The sequence below is a fragment of the Scyliorhinus torazame genome, chromosome 22, assembly GCF_047496885.1.
Source record: "Scyliorhinus torazame isolate Kashiwa2021f chromosome 22, sScyTor2.1, whole genome shotgun sequence".
Taxonomy (NCBI): domain Eukaryota; kingdom Metazoa; phylum Chordata; class Chondrichthyes; order Carcharhiniformes; family Scyliorhinidae; genus Scyliorhinus; species Scyliorhinus torazame.
In genome coordinates, this window is record NC_092728.1 from 82,231,968 (window position 1) to 82,251,242 (window position 19,275).

General features: G+C 49.8%; 1 protein-coding gene across 2 annotated transcripts in view; it reads left to right on the forward strand.

Moving 5' to 3' along the window:
• The window catches only part of LOC140399166 (uncharacterized), a 78,787-nt gene that overhangs the window by 20,119 nt on the left and 39,393 nt on the right, over positions 1-19,275 (forward strand). For both annotated transcript variants that reach the window (XM_072488443.1, XM_072488444.1), the window contains exon 3: positions 14,713-14,858. In XM_072488443.1, the coding sequence (XP_072344544.1) occupies positions 14,713-14,858 (146 nt within the window). The remainder of the gene's footprint in view (positions 1-14,712; positions 14,859-19,275) is intronic.

The window sequence follows — 19,275 nt, forward strand, 5'->3', positions numbered from 1 at the left end:
GGGGATGCCGAAATCCCCATCCTGCCCCACATGCCAGCACCCATGCGAGCCACCATGGCTGGGTGCCCTGACCACTGAGGCCACCATCTACCCAGCCCCTGAGCTGCATGCGTCAGACTGTCTAACAGTGTTGCTGTATGGACTTCCGGTGGCGGCTATGAAGCAGTAAGTCGCACATTTGGTGGCTCCCGCTCTGGTCGAACTTTTGGTCCTTTTCCCTCGATTTTTTAATGGTCTTGAATTGTAGAACGGATGTTAGTGGCAATTCTCTACTGAATTCCCACTTCGGTGCCTGGAGAAAAGGACTAGAAGTGTTCCTGAGGGCAGAAACAAAAAGACAGAGAAGACTTGTGCTGTAGTTGCAACAGGAGACAGCATGGCAGAGGGGCGAACCTCTGGCTTGTCGACCTAGCAGCCTATGGAGCAGCGGATGCAAGTCATTCAGGAGGGCTTTGCTACGCAGAAACGGGACTGCTTGGACCCGATAAAAGCGTTGATTGAGCAGTTGGAGCTTAGATTGGACGCCCAGGATCGGGCGATCCAGAAGGTGGAGAAGATGCTGGTTGAGCAGGAGGAGCATCAGACTGCGGTGGAGCTGGAGGTGGGGATGCTGAGGGACCAGCAAAAGAAGCTTCTGGAGAAGGTGGAGGACCTAGAGGATAGGTCCCAATGGCAGAACCTAAGAATTGTTGGGCTCTCGGAGGGGTCCAAAGGAACGGACGCTGGGGCATACGTCGCAGGCATGTTTGAGAAGCTGCTGGGGAATGGGGCATTCTCCTGGCCCTTGGAGGTGGTTAGGGCTCACAGAGCACTCGCGAAGAAACTGCGAATGGGAGACCCCCCCCCCGAGGGCTATGGTGGTGAGATTCCACAGGTTCTCGGATAAGGAGCATATTCTGCAGTGGGCCAAGTAGACACGGAGCTGTAAGTGGGACAATAGCATCCTGCGGGTTTACCAAGACCTGAGTGTGGAGGTGGCCAGGAGGAGGGCAGGCTTCAACCAGATCATGGCGATCCTTTTCAAGAAAAAGGTGAAGTTTGGACTGTTATACCCAGCCCGTCTCTGGGTCACGCATGAGGATCAGCACTTTTACTTCGAGTCGCCTGAGGACGCGTTGGACTTTGCAAGAAAGAAACGGCTGGCGAAGGACTGAGAACTTTTGAACTTGGCTGCAATGTTCTTGTTTTTGTTTTCTCTGTTTTGTTTCTCTGTTTCTGTAAAAAGTTTCTCGTTATGCGTTTTATGGAAGATGTTTGTCGTGCTGTTTGCATTGATTTGGAACCAGCAATAGAGCTGAGGGAGTTAAGGTTTTCATTTGCACTGTTGGGGGATGGAGGTGTGCTTGTTTTGATCTTGTTGTTTTTCTGTTGGGCAATTGTGTGGGGATTGTTTGATGTTGGAATTTGTTTGTATGAGGGGGGGAGGGAACAATAGGTGGGAGACTATCTGGCACCAGGGATGGGGGCCACCAAGCTAGCTGGGTGAGCTAGCTCTCGGGAGCGCAGTGGAGGTGTGCATATGTTTGGTTTAGGAAAGGGATTGGGTTACAGGGTGTTGTTGCTCGGGGAGGAAGGGGGGTGAATGTTCTGCTGACGAGGGAGGGACTTGGGCTGAGGGACAGAGAGGAGGTCGGGGGCGGGGGCGGCCTGGGGATGGACCAGTGGAGGCGTGGATCACGGGCTGGAGGCAGGCCTAAAAAAAGGGATGACTGATCGGCGGGGGGGGTGGGCGCAATGAGCCCCCCAACTAGGCTGATCACCTGGAATTTTCAAGGGTTAAATGGGCAGGTCAAAAGGGCACATGTGTTCACGCATCCTAGGGGATTGAAGGCGGACGTGGTAATGTTGCAGGAGATGCACCTTAAGGTAACAGACCCGGTTAGACTGAGGAAAGGCTGGGTCAGCCAGGTGTTCCACTCGGGACTAGATTCAAAGACTAGATGAGTCGCGATCCTGATCAATAAGCGGGTGGTGTTTGAGGCGGGTAGAATAGTCTCGGACATGGGAAGTCGGTACATTATGGTCAGTGGGAAACTTGAGGGGGTGCAGGTGGTATTAGTAAATGTGTATGCGCCAAACTGGGATGATATGTAGTTTATAAAGAGGATGCTGGGAAAGATTCCGGACCTGGACTCGCACCGGTTGGTCATGGGAGGGGACTTCAATACAGTTATGGACCCTGGCTTAGACCGGTCAAGCTTGAAAACGGGCAGGATGCCAGGAATGGCAAAGGAACTAAGAGGGTCATGGAGCTGATGATGGGGGGGGTGGATCCATGGAGGTTTGGGCAGCCGAGGGTGAAGGAGCTCTTCTACTCACACGTGCATAAAATGTACTCCCGGATTGATTTCTTTTATTTTGAGCAGAGCTTTCTGGCTGGAGTAGTGGACAAGGGGTATTCGGCAATTACAATCTCAGTCCATGCACCGCACTGGGTTGACCTGCAGGTTAGCAAAGACGTTAACCAGCACCCGCACTGGAGGTTGGATGTGGGGCTTTTGGTGGATGAAGGGGTGTGCGAGCGGCTGAGGAAATGCATTCAGAGCTACGTGCAGGTCAATGACACAGGGGAAATTTCGGCAGCGGTGGTTTGGGAAACACTGAAGGCGGTGGTAAGGGGGAGCTGATTTCGATCCAGGCTTATAGGGAGAAGGTTGACAGGGCAGAGACGGACCGACTGGTAAAGGAGATATTACAGATCGATAGGAGGTTGCAGGCGGAGTTTAGCTTGCTGCTGGTGGAGCAGCTGAGAAAGGTGAGGGGGGCGATTTATGAACATGGAGAGAAGGCCTGCAAAATGCTTGCACAGCAGCTTAGGAAGAGGGAGGCAGCTAGGGAGATAGGGAAAGTAAAGGACGGTGAGGGGAACCTGGTTGGTGATTCGGTAGGGGTGAATAAAGGGTTTAGCGATTTCTACAGCAGGTGTACAGGTTGGAACCCCCTACGGGGCTGGAGGGGATGAGGCGCTTCTTGGAGGGGCTGAATTTCCCAACGGTGGACGGGGAGCGGGTAGAAGGGCTGGGGGCCCCAATTGGGCTGGAAGAAATAATGCAAGGGATGAAGGCCATGCAGGCGGGTAAGGCCCCGGGTCCGGACGGGTACCCAGTGGTGTTTTATAAAAAGTTTGCTGATATACTGGGGCCAGTGTTGTTGAGAATGTTCAATGAGGCAAGGGAAAGAGGGGTGCTGCCCCTGACGATGTCACAGGCAATGATTTCGCTGATTCTTAAGCGGGACAAGAATCCGGAGCTGTGTGGGTCCTACAGGCCGATCTCCCTGCTGAATGTGGATGCCAAGTTGCTGCCAAAATCTTGTCCTCCAGGATTGAGGATTGTGTTCCGGACATTATTGGGGAGGACCAGACGGGGTTTGGTAAGGATAGGCAGTTGGTGGCCAATGTAAGAAGGCTGGTAAATGTGATTATGATGCCCCCGGATGGTAGGGAGGTTGAGGTAGTGATCGCAATGGATGCGGAAAAGGCTTTTGATCGGGTAGAATGGGATTATCTGTGGGAGGTACTGGGACCATTCGGATTCGGGCGGGACTTTATTGACTGGGTCAGGTTACTGTATCAGGCTCCTGTGGCAAGTGTACAGACGAACAGAATAACTTCGGACTATTTTAGGCTCTACCGGGGAACGAGACAGGGATGCGCCCTCTACCCACTGTTGTTTGCGCTGGCTATAGAGCCGTTGGCAATTGCTCTGAGAGCTTCAAGGGTCTGGAAGTGACTGATCCGGAGGGGTGGAGCACAGGGTTTCGCTCTATGCGGATGATCTGCTTCTGTACGTTTCGGACCCAGTAGAGGGGATGGAAGAAATCATGAAGATTTTAGGGGAATTCCGTCGGTTTTCGGGGTATAAGCTAAATATGGAAAAGAGTGAAATGCTTGTGGTTCGGCCAAGGGTCAGGAGGGGCGACTGGGAGAGCTGCCGTTTAAGTCAGTAGGGGGTAATTTAAGGTACCTGGGCATCCAAGTGGCGTGGAAATGGGATCGGCTGCATAAATTGAATCTGGCCCGGCTAGTGGACCAAATGAAGGACGATTTCTGGAGATTGGACGCGCTTCCGTTGTCTCTGGCCGGGAGGGTGCAAACAGTGAAAATGACGGTCCTCCCAAGATTCCTATTTGTATTTCAATGTCTCCTCATCTTTATGCCGCCGTCCTTTTTTAAACAGGTCAACAGAGTGATCACGGGCTTCATCTGGGCAGGCAAGACCACACGGGTAAGAAAGGTAATGCTTGAGCGGAGTCTGGGAGAGGGGGTGGGCTGGCGCTGCCAAATTTTAGCAACTATTACTGGGCGGCTAATATAGCCATGATCAGGAAGTGGGTGGTGGGGAAGTGGTCAGCATGGGTGCATATGGAGGCAGCTTTTTGTAAGGGCATCAGTCTGGGGGCGTTGGTAACTGCGCCTCTGCCGCCCCAACCGGCATGGTACTCCACCAGCCCCGTGGTGGTGGCGGCCCTGAGAGTTTGGGGCCAGAGGAGGCGGCATGTGGGAGCATCGGCCTGGGCCCCAATTTGTGATAATCACCGGTCTGCCCCGGGGAGGATGGATGGGGGGGTTCCGGTTATGGCGGAGAGCGGAGATTGAGAGGATGGGGGATGTGTTCATAGAGGGGTGCTTTCCGAGTATGAGGGCGTTGGAGGAAAAGTTTGGGCTGGCGAGGGGAAACAAATTCAGGTATCTGCAGGTGCGGGACTTCCTTCGTAAACAGGTGTCAGCCTTCCCGCTCCTACCGCTAAGGGGGATTCAGGACAGGGTAATTTCCAGAGGGTGGGTGGGGGACGGAAGCGTCTCGGACATCTATAAGGAGCTTATGGGGTCGGAGGAGACGCAGACCGAGGAGCTGAAGCGCAAGTGGGAGGAGGAGCTGGGAGGTGAGATAGAGGATGTTCTATGGGCAGACGCGTTGAGTAGAGTCAACGCATCTGCAACATGTGCCAGGCTCAGCCTGATACAATTTAAGGTTGTGCACCGGGCTCACATGACAGTGGCCTGGATGAGCAGATTCTTTGGGGTGGAGGACAGGTGCACAAAATGCGCGGGGGGAACAGCGAACCATATCCACATGTTTTGGACATGTCCAAAGCTTAGGGGATTTTGGCGGGGGTTTGCGGAGGTCATGTCCAAGTTTTAAAAACAAGGGTGGCGCTGAGTCCAGAGGTGGCGATTTTCAGGGTATCAGTAGACCCGGGAATCCAGGAGGATCAAGAGGCAGACATTCTAGCCTTTGCTTCCCTGGTAGCCCGGAGACGGAACTATTAGCATGGAGGGACTCAAAGCCCCCAAAGTCGGAGACCTGGCTATCGGACCTGGCTAGCTTTCTCTGTATGGAGAAAATTAAGTTCGCCTTGAGAGGTTCACTGTTAGGGTTCACCCGGAGGTGGCAACCGTTCGTCGACTTCTTCGCGGAAAATTAATCGTCAGCAGACGGGGGCGGGGAGGAGTAGTTTAGGCTAGAGTAGGGGGGTAATAAGGGTGGGACCTGTACGAAAGGTAAACGGCTTTTGCACTATGTTTATGGTTTCATGTATATTGTTTATTTTGTTCTTGTTACTATACCAAAAATACCTCAATAAAATGTGATGTGACTCCTGCCCTGTGACAAGGGTCTCCATTGGTGGGTGCCTTAAGGGATGGCTCCGCTCGCACCCCCGCCCCATGGAGTAGCTCAGGGGCCATCGGGCAAACTGAGGGAGGGGGAAGTGATGGGGCCCGTGACAATGACTCCTGTAGGAAGGTGCAGAACACCGCAGCACCTCGGGCTACCTGCCTGTCCCTGATGCATCTGGTGGGTACCGGGCAGAACAAGGTGGCACCATGCCACCTGGGTCACCCGAGCAGCGGCCGACCCATTCAGGCTTGGTCGCCCCGGAAGACACCCACCAATGGAGACCCTTGTCACAGGGCAGGAGTCACATCAGGCTGCCTTCGTTCCTGCTGTACTGTCTGGGGAACCAAGTGGACATAGTGTTAGGACCATGAGGCCAGAAAGTTAGACACGAGTTAAATTGGCACGGGTGCAGGGCACAGTTTAGTTCTAGGTGCTAGGGTACAGATCAGTCAATGTTCACAATAAACACCTGTTACCACCGTTACATCCTGCTTCGGTTCTCTGTCTGATGGGTGGTGGGCTGGCCCGGGAGGAGGGGGGGGCGGGGAATGTTGCAGGCCCTGTGGGTGGCCCATGTTCCCCACCGCCACCCCAGGGATTTGGTGTGACCGTGGCCAGCTCGCATGCAGGTGGCTAGGCAGAAACTGCCTTCTGGAGGTGGCCCGGCAATACTCCAAGACTGTAGAGCTTATGGCGGAGAGGAAAAAGCTATAAATGGACTTTAACCTGCTCTCCACTAGGAAAGCAATGAACCAACTCCGCCAGACACGGGGGGCCTTTTACGAACACGCAGATAAAGCCAGCCGCCTGCCAGTTCACCGGCTGAGAATGCAGGCAGCCACGAGGCAAAGAGCACAGATTAGGGAGAACAACAGCAGACTGGTAGCCGAGCTGGAAAAGGTCAATGAAGCATTCAAGACTTTCTACCGAGGGCTGTACATCTCCGAGCCCCCTGAAGGGGACTCAAGAATGAAGCAGTTCCTCGACGAAGTGGACACGCCATCGTTGGGGAGGATAGGAAACGCGGGCTGAAAACACCATTAGAACTGGGAGTAGTCATGGAGAGTATTAACTCCATGCAGGTGGGGAAGGTACAGGGGCCAGATGGATTTTCGGCAGCCTTCTACAAAATATTTGTGGCAGCACTCGGCCATACTTGTGGGAGATGTTCACAGACTCTGCCTCCAACGCCAGCACATGCCTCAATCTCGCTGATACCCAAGAAAGATAAAGACCCGACTGAATGCGGGTCTTACAGGCCCATCTCGCTGCTAAATGTAGATGCGAAAATACTGCCGACTGGAGAACTGTGTACCAGAGGTAGTCGCAGAGGACCAGACGGGCTTTGTTAGGGTAGGCAGCTAACTTCGAACATCAGATGTCTGCTGAACGTGATAATGACCCCATCCGGGGAGAGACCACCAGAGGTGGTCATCTTTCTGGACACAGAAAAGCCTTCAACAGAGTCGAGTGGAAGTACCTCAAGTGTGGTACTAGAGTGGTTTGGAATCAGAGCAGGGTTCACCTCATGGGTGAAACTTCTGTCCAACGATCCTATGGCAAGCGTGCAGACTAACACCACCAGCTCTAAATAATTCTAGCTGCACAGGGGCACATGGCAGGAATGTCCGCTGTCCCCACTTCCATTCGCCCTGGCAATCGAGACCCTGATGATTGCCCTCAGAACGATGATAAATTGAAAGGGGATCCAGTAGGGAACAGAGAGCACAGAGTCTCACTCTATGTGGATGATCTGTTCCTCTACATCTCGGACCCCCAAAGCAGCATGGAGGGGATTATGAGGCCCTGAAAGAGTTTGGAGCCTTCTCGGGCTACAAAATCAACCTGAGCAAAAGTGAAATCTTCTCGATGAACCTGCAAAGGAGAGGGGCAGAGCTGGAGGGAATGCTGTTCAAAAAATCCAATACAAATTCCGCTACTTGAGGATCCAAATTGCCCACTACTGGACACGGATCCACAAATGGAACCTGACAAGTCTTGTGGGGGAAGTAAAGAAGGAACTGCAGAAGTGGTGCACACTCCCATTCTCTCTAGCGGGGAGGGTGCAAACGATCAAGATGAATATGCTGCTTAGGTCCATACCTATCCACATCCGCAAGGCCTTTTTCACACCGTATACAAAATGATTATGGTGTGGAATCCAAGGATCCCAAAAAAAGTCCTGCAAAGAAAAAGAAGCCCTCCTAAAAATTTCAATACTACCACTGGGCGGCAAGAACAGAAAGATTGATGCAAAGGGTGTCCCTCCAAGCTCTTGCCACAACAGCACTCCCAGCCTGGCCAAGGAACACTCAAGCCCATTGGTAATAGCCACGCTCCGGGCATCGAACCAGCTAAGGCAACACTTCGGCCTGACCAAAATGCCCACCACAGCCCCAATTTGCAGCAATCATGGGTTCACGCCAGCCACAATGGATGCCACTTTTAAAAGGTTGAGACAGTACAGGAGACATTGACAGTTAGTGACTTTTACATGGATGATAGACTAGGCGACTTGAGAAGAATTGACTGAGAGGCTTCAACTGCCCAAAGGGAATGAGCTACGGCACATACAGATCAAAAACTCTTCCATAGGGAAACAAAGACGAACCCAGACGCTGGGACACCCGCTGGTAGAGGAACTGTTGGACGTGGGCAACTTAGGGGGGGACAACTGCAGGCAACGTTTGGAGGAGGCACTCTCCCCACTGGACGAGACAAGGTAAAAATGGGAGGAAGAACTAGGGGACTCTGGAGTGAAGTGCTGAACAGGGAAAACTCCACCTCCACATGCAAGGCTAAACCTCATGCAGCTAAAGGTGGTACACAGAGCGCACCTGACCAGAACCCGAATGAGCAGGTTCTTCCTGGAAATGGAGGACAAATGTGAACCATGCCAGGGGGGGTGAGGCCACCCACACCCACATGTTCTGGGCATGCCACAGACTTGCCGGGTTCCTGACTGCCTTCTTTGAGGCAATATCCACGGTTGTGAGAGTGGAGCCGTGCCCAAAAGTGGTGGTCTTCGGGGTCTTAGAACAGCCAGAACTCTTCATGGGGAGGAGGGGCCAGTGCCCTAGCCTTCGCCTGCCAAGAATCCTGCTCAGCTGGCAAACAGCAGCACCACCCAAAGCTGCAGACTGGCTGTCCGACCTGTTTGAAATTCCCCAACTGGAGAAAATCAAATACGCCATCCGGGGGTTGGACGAGGGCTTCCACATGACATGGAAACAATTCACCAACTTGTTCCAGGACCTATTTGTAGCCAACAGCCAATAGAGCGAGAGTGAGGGGGATCCACAGATGGACCACAAAGAGAAGGAAGAAGTGGAAGAGGGGGGATGATGAGATCTACCATGAGGAATTAGTGAAGTCTTGCGACACTAAAACTCAGTAGAAATTGGAGTTAAACGTCTCGGTGCAAACAAGAATCTTTATTGCCTCTATTTGATTACAATTAGGAGAAACTTAAATCTATTCTCAATAAAGTTCGGCTAGCAAAACGACTTAAAGAGAAGTAACTTATACACAATTTAACTTTCAGAATAATACAGAAATGGTCTCTTGCTTACGGCAAAACAGCTTACATTTACTTCAAGAGTTAGAGTGGAAAAGTGAAAATAGGAAAATAGAGATAGCGAATAGTTAGGTCAAAGTATATGATGATCCCGGAATAAAGTTGGCCATACGGACCATCATGTTTATAGGAAATCTTATCAGTCTTGAACCATCTATCTACACCTCTATGTTGTCCTAATTGGTTTGGGTTAGAATTAAATGTGTTTGATTCGACGGTTAGCTGTCAATCCTTAATGTGCAACGTAAGTTCTGAATGTTTCATGTTTGAATATTTGTGTATGTTATGGAATGCGATTCTGTGCTATTATCAAGACTAATTTCGACTGGTTTTCTGCTGACTTCGCTTTATCCACATTATGAACAATAGTGCCTTCATGTTGCCATGGTGCCTGCTTCATCCTTGATCAGATTACTGGTACAGCTCATGTCTTAATGTCAAACTGTCTTTGAAAATATGTTTTCTGGGAAAAAGCAGTCAGTGCAGGGATCCCCTGCGGTCGTTCCCCTGAGAAACAAGTATACCGCTTTGGATACTTGTGGGGGGGGGGGACTTACCAGGGGTAAGCCATGGGGTACGGGCCTCTGGCACGGAGTCTGTCCCTGTTGCTCAGAAGGGAAGGGGGGAGAGGAGCAGAGCATTAGTAATTGGGGACTCTATAGTCAGGGGCACAGATAGGAGATTTTGTGGGAGCGTGACAGACTCACGTTTGGTATGTTGCCTCCCAGGTGCAAGGGTACGTGATGTCTCGGATCGTGTTTTCCGGGTCCTTAGGTGGGAGGGGGAGCAGCCCCAAGTCATGGTCCACATTGGCACTAACGACATAGGTAGGAAAGGGGACAAGGATGTCAGGCAGGCTTTCAGGGAGCTAGGATGGAAGCTCAGAACTAGAACAAACAGAGTTGTTATCTCTGGGTTGTTGCCCGTGCCACGTGATAGTGAGATGAGGAATAGGGAGAGAGAGCATTTAAACACGTGGCTACAGGGATGGTGCAGGCGGGAGGGATTCAGATTTCTGGATAACTGGGGCTCTTTCTGGGGAAGGTGGGACCTCTACAGACAGGATGGTCTACATCTGAACCTGAGGGGCACAAATATCCTGGGGGGGAGATTTGTTAGTGTTCTTTGGGGGGGTTTAAACTAATGCAGCAGGGGCATGGGAACCTGGATTGTAGTTTTAGGGTAAGGGAGAATGAGAGTATAGAGGTCAGGAGCACAGATTTGACGTCGCAGGAGGGGGCCAGTGTTCAGGTAGGTGGTTTGAAGTGTGTCTACTTCAATGCCAGGAGTATACGAAACAAGGTAGGGGAACTGGCAGCATGGGTTGGTACCTGGGACTTCGATGTTGTGGCCATTTCGGAGACATGGATAGAGCAGGGACAGGAATGGATGTTGCAGTTTCCGGGGTTTAGGTGTTTTAGTAAGCTCAGAGAAGGAGGCAAAAGAGGGGGAGGTGTGGCACTGCTAGTCAAGAGCAGTATTACGGTGGCGGAGAGGATGCTGGATGGGGACTCTTCTTCCGAGGTAGTATGGGCTGAAGTTAGAAACAGGAAAGGAGAGGTCACCCTGTTGGGAGTTTTTTATAGGCCTCCTAATAGTTCTAGGGATGTAGAGGAAAGGATGGTGAAGTTGATTCTGGATAAGAGCGAAAGTAACAGGGTAGTTATTATGGGAGACTTTAACTTTCCAAATATTGACTGGAAAAGATATAGTTCGAGTACAATAGATGGGTCGTTTTTTGTACAGTGTGTGCAGGAGGGTTTCCTGAAACAATATGTTGACAGGCCAACAAGAGGCGAGGCCACGTTGGATTTGGTTTGGGGTAATGAACCAGGCCAGGTGTTGGATTTGGAGGTAGGAGAGCACTTTGGGGACAGTGACCACAGTTCGGTGACGTTTACGTTAATGATGGAAAGGGATAAGTATACACCGCAGGGCAAGAGTTATAGCTGGGGGAAGGGCAATTATGATGCCATTAGACGTGACTTGGGGGGGATAAGCTGGAGAAGTAGGCTGCAAGTGTTGGGCACACTGGATAAGTGGGGCTTGTTCAAGGATCAGCTACTGCGTGTTCTTGATAAGTATGTACCGGTCAGGCAGGGAGGAAGGCGTCGAGCGAGGGAACCATGGTTTACCAAGGAAGTGGAATCTCTTGTTAAGAGGAAGAAGGAGGCCGATGTGAAGATGAGGTGTGAAGTTTCAGTTGGGGCGATGGATAGTTACAAGGTAGCGAGGAAGGATCTAAAGAGAGAGCTAAGACGAGCAAGGAGGGGACATGAGAAGTATTTGGCAGGAAGGATCAAGGAAAACCCAAAAGCTTTCTATAGGTATGTCAGGAATAAGCGAATGACTAGGGAAAGAGTAGGACCAGTCAAGGACAGGGATGGGAAATTGTGTGTGGAGTCCGAAGAGATAGGCGAGATACTAAATGAATATTTTTCGTCAGTATTCACTCAGGAAAAAGATAATGTTGTGGAGGAGAATGCTGAGCCCCAGGCTAGTAGAATAGATGGCATTGAGGTACGTAGGGAAGAGGTGTTGGCAATTCTGGACAGGCTGAAAATAGATAAGTCCCCGGGACCTGATGGGATTTATCCTAGGATTCTCTGGGAGGCCAGGGAAGAGATAGCTGGACCTTTGGCTTTGATTTTTATGTCATCATTGGCTACAGGAATAGTGCCAGAGGACTGGAGGACAGCAAATGTGGTCCCTTTGTTCAAAAAGGGGAGCAGAGACAACCCCGGCAACTATAGACCGGTGAGCCTCACATCTATAGTGGGTAAAGTCTTGGAGGGGATTATAAGAGACAAGATTTATAATCATCTAGATAGGAATAATATGATCAGGGATAGTCAGCATGGCTTTGTGAAAGGTAGGTCATGCCTCACAAACCTTATTGAGTTCTTTGAGAAGGTGACTGAACAGGTAGATGAGGGTAGAGCAGTTGATGTGGTGTATATGGATTTCAGCAAAGCGTTTGATAAGGTTCCCCACGGTAGGCTATTGCAGAAAATACGGAGGCTGGGGATTGAGGGTGATTTAGAGACGTGGATCAGAAATTGGCTAGCTGAAAGAAGACAGAGGGTGGTGGTTGATGGGAAATGTTCAGAATGGAGTACAGCCACAAGTGAAGTACCACAAGGATCTGTTCTGGGGCCGTTGCTGTTTGTCATTTTTACCAATGACCTAGAGGAAGGCGCAGAAGGGTGGGTGAGTAAATTTGCAGACGATACTAAAGTCGGTGGTGTTGTCGATAGTGTGGAAGGATGTAGCAGGTTACAGAGGGATATAGATAAGCTGCAGAGCTGGGCTGAGAGGTGGCAAATGGAGTTTAATGTAGAGAAGGTGAGGTGATTCACTTTGGAAGGAATAACAGGAATGCGGAATATTTGGCTAATGGTAAAGTTCTTGAAAGTGTGGATGAGCAGAGGCATCTAGGTGTCCATGTACATAGATCCCTGAAAGTTGCCACCCAGGTTGATAGGGTTGTGAAGAAGGCCTATGGAGTGTTGGCCTTTATTGGTAGAGGGATTGAGTTCCGGAGTCGGGAGGTCATGTTGCAGCTGTACAGAACTCTGGTACGGCCGCATTTGGAGTATTGCGTACAGTTCTGGTCACCGCATTATAGGAAGGACGTGGAGGCTTTGGAGCGGGTGCAGAGGAGATATACCAGGATGTTGCCTGGTATGGAGGGAAAATCTTATGAGGAAAGGCTGATGGACTTGAGGTTGTTTTCGTTGGAGAGAAGAAGGTTAAGAGGAGACTTAATAGAGGCATACAAAATGATCAGGGGGTTGGATAGGGTGGACAGTGAGAGCCTTCTCCCGCGGATGGAAATGGCTGGCACGAGGGGACATAACTTTAAACTGAGGGGTAATAGATATAGGACAGAGGTCAGAGGTAGGTTCTTTACGCAAAGAGTAGTGAGGCCATGGAATGCCCTACCTGCTACAGTAGTGAACTCGCCAACATTGAGGGCATTTAAAAGTTTATTGGATAAACATATGGATGATAATGGCATAGTGTAGGTTAGATGGCTTTTGTTTCGGTGCAACATCGTGGGCCGAAGGGCCTGTACTGCGCTGTATTGTTCTATGTTCTATGTTTGTTAGAACAATAGCTTTTTCATCTTTGCTTAGTAAAAATGTTGTTTTAATCTCCAATGAGTTTATGCATGTGTCAGGCTTATTGTGTCCCTGTTGAAGCTATGTGTTTTATCATGACCTGAGGTTATGAGTGTGGAAATCTTCAATTTAAAATGGGTATTAAAACTGGGGCTTAATATTTACACTAAATAGCGTTCTTTTACCTATCCGATCTATCAGGAAGTAGTCGATTCCTATCAGGGGTAAAGGGAGGGGAGTAGGGGAAGCTGTCGGAAACCAAACAAGGTAGACCGTGGAAGGTCAAAAGCACGGCCGCAAAGGAAGGACCCAAAAGCAAAGCTTCTAGGGAAGTACAAAAATATATACACACCTACCACACTCTGTACGGAGTGCAGAGTGCAGCCACCCCATCCCCAGATAGAATCTTGTAAATATGTTAAGTAGATTAGGGTTGGACTATTGTCATGCCTTATAATCTGTTACTGTATGACCATGCTTTCCACAGTGCGCTCTATATACACTGATGTAAAATAACGAAAAGCCAATAAAAACATGTTTTTCTAAAGTAATGGGTTGAAGGGTTACAGAGAAAATGCAGGACGGTGGAGATGAGGCCATGATGAGATCAGCCATGATCGTATTGAATGGTGGAGCAGGCTCGAGAGGCTAAATTGTTCTAAGAAAGAACTATTCTGTCCAATTCCACCTTCAGCTCTTGGTCTGTAACAGCACCTTATGAACAAATCTGGTGTTCTTGATTAATAAAGGGATTTGTTGATTAATAAGGAGATCAGGTGTGAGGGAGATGGTAGGAGAATGGGATGAGGAACATATCAGCCATGGTCGAATGGCGGAGCAGACTCAGTGGGCCAAATGGCCTAATCCTGCTCCTATTTCTTATGGTGCCGGTTCCCTGTTTTTCAAGACCAGTAGTAATTTGTGCCCGGGTAACACCCTGCTGGTGGGCGGGAAGCTTGTCTGAGGCCAAAACACCTGACTTTAATCTTACTGATGAGATTACAATGAAGTCAAATGCATGCTCATCTGGTTCTCCCCTTTTCTGGGCAAGATCCGGTTCACGCCAGCTTGAAGAACCCAGGAAGATCGCAAATTGATTTGCGCCCAACCAAAATCCCGCTTTGGGCCTCATGCCAAATTTTCCTGACACAACGGGATTTGTGCCGTGCATGACATGGCTGGAAAATCAATCCCCCTAATGTTTCGGTGAGAGGAGAGCGAATTCACATCATCCTGGTAATGAAAGTAATATTCCTTGGTTCGCACTCATATAGCACCAATTATATAATGAAATTTGCTTTAATCATCTCAGGTAAATCAATGGTATAAACCAATACTTGAGTGTATACCAGCTGATAAATAATTTATACCTATTTATTTTAACTATAAGGAGAATTTCAAATTCCACGCCTGCATTACTAAACGAACAAACAACTCAAAGTAGGCATACAACCACAGAATCTCGAAGATGTCCTTCCAGATCAACAAGTGCAATAGCCAAAACACCAGCTGAGAACAAAATGTCCTTCATAACAGGTAATGGTACGAATGTAACATTAATTTAAGAATTTTTGCCAAAATAATGTTTGGTCCCCAAGTGGAAAAGGAATGCCTTGAATTAGAATTTTTATTAAGCTATACATTAAACTAAATATTGAATTTCCTACATAGTGGTCCCGATAGCAAAATCTCTGTTTAACGGACTTAAACCCGATCCATCCCTTGATTGGATATGATGGGTCAGTGCAGCTATCTGTCATAACTTATTTCCAGAATTCATTGTGAAAACCAATGTCTAGAATGTCTAATTTAATTTTTCTAATTATGCACATGAGTTGGGGGCAGTGATTTTTTAAAAAAAAATAATTTTTATTAAAGGTTTTCATAAAATATCAATAACAAAATGAAAAAAAGAACCCAACAGGGTTAAGTACAGAACACAATCTAGAAGAGCAACCCCCCATACCCACCCCCCCTGTACATAAATAATAAATTAACCTTGTACTGACCCTCTCAAGGCGAACCTCACCCTCTCCAACTCAATGTACCCCGCCATATCACCGATCCAGGACTCCACGCCTGGGGGCCTCGCATCCCCTCACCGAAGAAGAATCCCTCGCCGGGCCACCAGGGATGCAAAGGCCAGAACTCCAGCCTCCCTTGCCCCCTACACTCCTGGCTCCCCTGCCACCCCAAATATTGCGAGCCCCCAGCCCGGTTTGACCCTGGATCCTACCACCCTCGACACCGTCCTCGCTACGCCCTTCCAAAATTCCTCCAGCGCTGGGCATGCTCAGAACATATGGGTGTGGTTTGCTGGGCTCCCTGTGCACCTAACACACCTGTCCTCACCCAAAAAAACCGGCCCATCCTTGTCCCGACCATGCGTGCCCTGTGCAGCACCCGAAACTGTACGAGGCCGAGCCTCGCGCACGATGAGGAAGAGGGGGGGGGCAGTGATTGAAGAACAAATATTTGCTACCCTAATAGTTAGCAGTTGTATTGCTTCAATCAGTATTTGCATAATGTGGCAGTCAATATGATTTACCCTCATGAGAAACATTTTTTTTTTTTATTAAATATTTTATTGAAAATTTTTGGTCAACCAACACAGTACATTGTGCATCCTTTACACAATATTATAACAACACAAATAACAATGACCTATTTTATAAACAAAAAATGAATAAATAATAAATAACAAAAATGAAAACTAGCCCTAATTGGCAACTGCCTTGTCACAAGTAACACTCTCCAAAAATATAATTTAACAGTCCAATATATAATTATCTGTAGCAACGACCTATACATACTATACAGGATATATTAACAACCCTGAGAGTCCTTCTGGTTCCTCCCCCCCCCCCCCCCCCCCCCCCCCACCCCTCCCGATCCTGGGCTGCTGCTGCTGCCTTCTTTTTCCCATTCCGTCTATCTTTCTGCGAGGTATTCGACGAACGGTTGCCACCGCCTGGTGAACCCTTGAGCCGATCCCCTTAGGACGAACTTAATCCGCTCTAGCTTTATAAACCCCGCCATGTCATTTATCCAGGTCTCCACCCCCGGGGGCTTGGCTTCTTTCCACATTAGCAATATCCTGCGCCGGGCTACTAGGGACGCAAAGGCCAAAACATCGGCCTCTCTCGCCTCCTGCACTCCCGGCTCTTGTGCAACCCCAAATATAGCCAACCCCCAGCTTGGTTCGACCCGGACTCCTACTACTTTTGAAAGCACCTTTGTCACCTCCATCCAAAACCTCTGTAGTGCCGGGCATGACCAAAACATATGGGTATGATTCGCTGGGCTTCTCGAGCACCTCGCACACCTATCCTCCACCCCAAAAAATTTACTGAGCCGTGCTCCAGTCATATGTGCCCTGTGTAATACCTTAAACTGAATCAGGCTTAGCCTGGCACACGAGGACGACAAGTTTACCCTGCTTAGGGCATCTGCCCACAGCCCCTCCTCGATCTCCTCCCCCAGCTCTTCTTCCCATTTCCCTTTTAGTTCACCTACCAGAGTCTCCCCTTCATCCCTCATTTCCCTATATATATCTGACACCTTACCATCCCCCACCCATGTCTTTGAGATCACTCTGTCCTGCACCTCTTGTGTCGGGAGCTGCGGGAATTCCCTCACCTGTTGCCTCGCAAAAGCCCTCAGTTGCATATACCTGAATGCATTCCCTTGGGGCAACCCAAATTTCTCGGTCAGCGCTCCCAGACTCGCAAACTTCCCATCCACAAACAGATCTTTCAGTTGCGTTATTCCTGCTCTTTGCCACATTCCATATCCCCCATCCATTCCCCCCGGGGCAAACCTATGGTTGTTTCTTATCGGGGACCCCCCCAAGGCTCCAGTCTTTCCCCTATGCCGTCTCCACTGTCCCCAAATCTTCAGTGTAGCCACCACCACCGGGCTTGTGGTGTAGTTCCTCGGTGAGAACGGCAATAGGGCTGTCACCATAGCCTGTAGGCTAGTCCCCCTACAGGACACCCTCTCTAATCTCTTCCACGCCGCTCCCTCCTCCTCTCCCATCCACTTACTCACCATTGAAATATTAGCGGCCCAATAATACTCACTTAGGCTCGGTAGTGCCAGCCCCCCCCTATCCCTGCTACGCTGTAAGAATCCCTTCCTCACTCTCGGGGTCTTCCCGGCCCACACAAAACCCATGATGCTCTTTTCAATCCTTTTAAAAAAAGCCTTCGTGATCACCACCGGGAGGCACTGAAACACAAAGAGGAATCTCGGGAGGACCACCATCTTAACCGCCTGCACCCTCCCTGCCATTGACAGGGATACCATATCCCATCTCTTGAAATCCTCCTCCATCTGTTCCACCAACCGCGTTAAATTTAACCTATGCAATGTGCCCCAATTCTTAGCTATCTGGATCCCCAGGTAACGAAAGTCCCTTGTTACCTTCCTCAACGGTAGGTCCTCTATTTCTCTACTCTGCTCCCCTGGATGCACCACAAACAACTCACTTTTCCCCATGTTCAATTTATACCCTGAAAACTCCCCAAGTATCCGCATTATTTCTGGCATCCCCTCCGCCGGGTCCGCCACATATAGTAGCAAATCGTCCGCATACAAAGATACCCGGTGCTCTTCTCCTCCCCTAAGTACTCCCCTCCACTTCTTGGAACCCCTCAACGCTATCGCCAGGCGCTCAATCGCCAGTGCAAACAATAATGGGGACAGAGGGCATCCCTGCCTTGTCCCTCTATGGAGCCAAAAATATGCAGATCCCCGTCCATTCGTGACCACGCTCGCCACTGGGGCCCTATACAACAGCTGCACCCATCTAACATACCCCTCTCCAAAACCAAATCTCCTCAACACCTCCCACAAATAATCCCACTCCACTCTATCAAATGCTTTCTCGGCATCCATCGCCACTACTATCTCCGTTTCTCCCTCTGGTGGGGCCATCATCATTACCCCTAACAACCTCCGTATATTCGTGTTCAGCTGTCTCCCCTTCACAAACCCAGTTTGGTCCTCGTGGACCACCCCCGGGACACATTCCTTAATTCTCATTGCCATTACCTTGGCCAGGACCTTGGCATCTACATTTAGGAGGGAAATAGGTCTATAGGACCTGCATTATAGCGGGTCCTTTTCCTTCTTTAAGAGAAGCGATATCATTGCTTCAGACATAGTCGGGGGCAGTTGTCCCCTTTCCTTTGCCTCATTAAAGGTCCTCGTCAGTACCGGGGCGAGCAAGTCCACATATTTTCTATAGAATTCGACTGGGAATCCATCCGGTCCCGGGGCCTTTCCCGCCTGCATGCTCCTAATTCCTTTCACCACTTCTTCTACCTCGATCTGTGCTCCCAGTCCCACCCTTTCCTGCTCTTCCACCTTGGGAAATTCCAGCCGATCCAAGAAGCCCATCATTCTCTCCCTCCCATCCGGGGGTTGAGCTTCATATGATTTTTTATAAAATGTCTTGAACACTCCATTCACTCTCTCCGCTCCCCGCTCCATCTCTCCTTCCTCATCCCTCACTCCCCCTATTTCCCTCGCTGCTCCCCTTTTCCTCAATTGGTGTGCCAGCAACCTGCTCACCTTCTCCCCATATTCGTACTGTACACCCTGTGCCTTCCTCCATTGTGCCTCTGCAGTGCCTGTAGTCAGCAAGTCAAATTCTACATGTAGCCTTTGCCTTTCCCTGTACAGTCCCTCCTCCGGTGCTTCCGCATATTGTCTGTCCACCCTCAAAAGTTCTTGCAGCAACCGCTCCCGTTCCTTACTCTCCTGCTTCCCTTTATGTGCCCTTATTGATATCAGCTCCCCTCTAACCACCGCCTTCAACGCCTCCCAGACCACTCCCACCTGGACCTCCCCATTATCATTGAGTTCCAAGTACTTTTCAATGCACCCCCTCACCCTTAGACACACCCCCTCATCTGCCATTAGTCCTATGTCCATTCTCCAGGGTGGG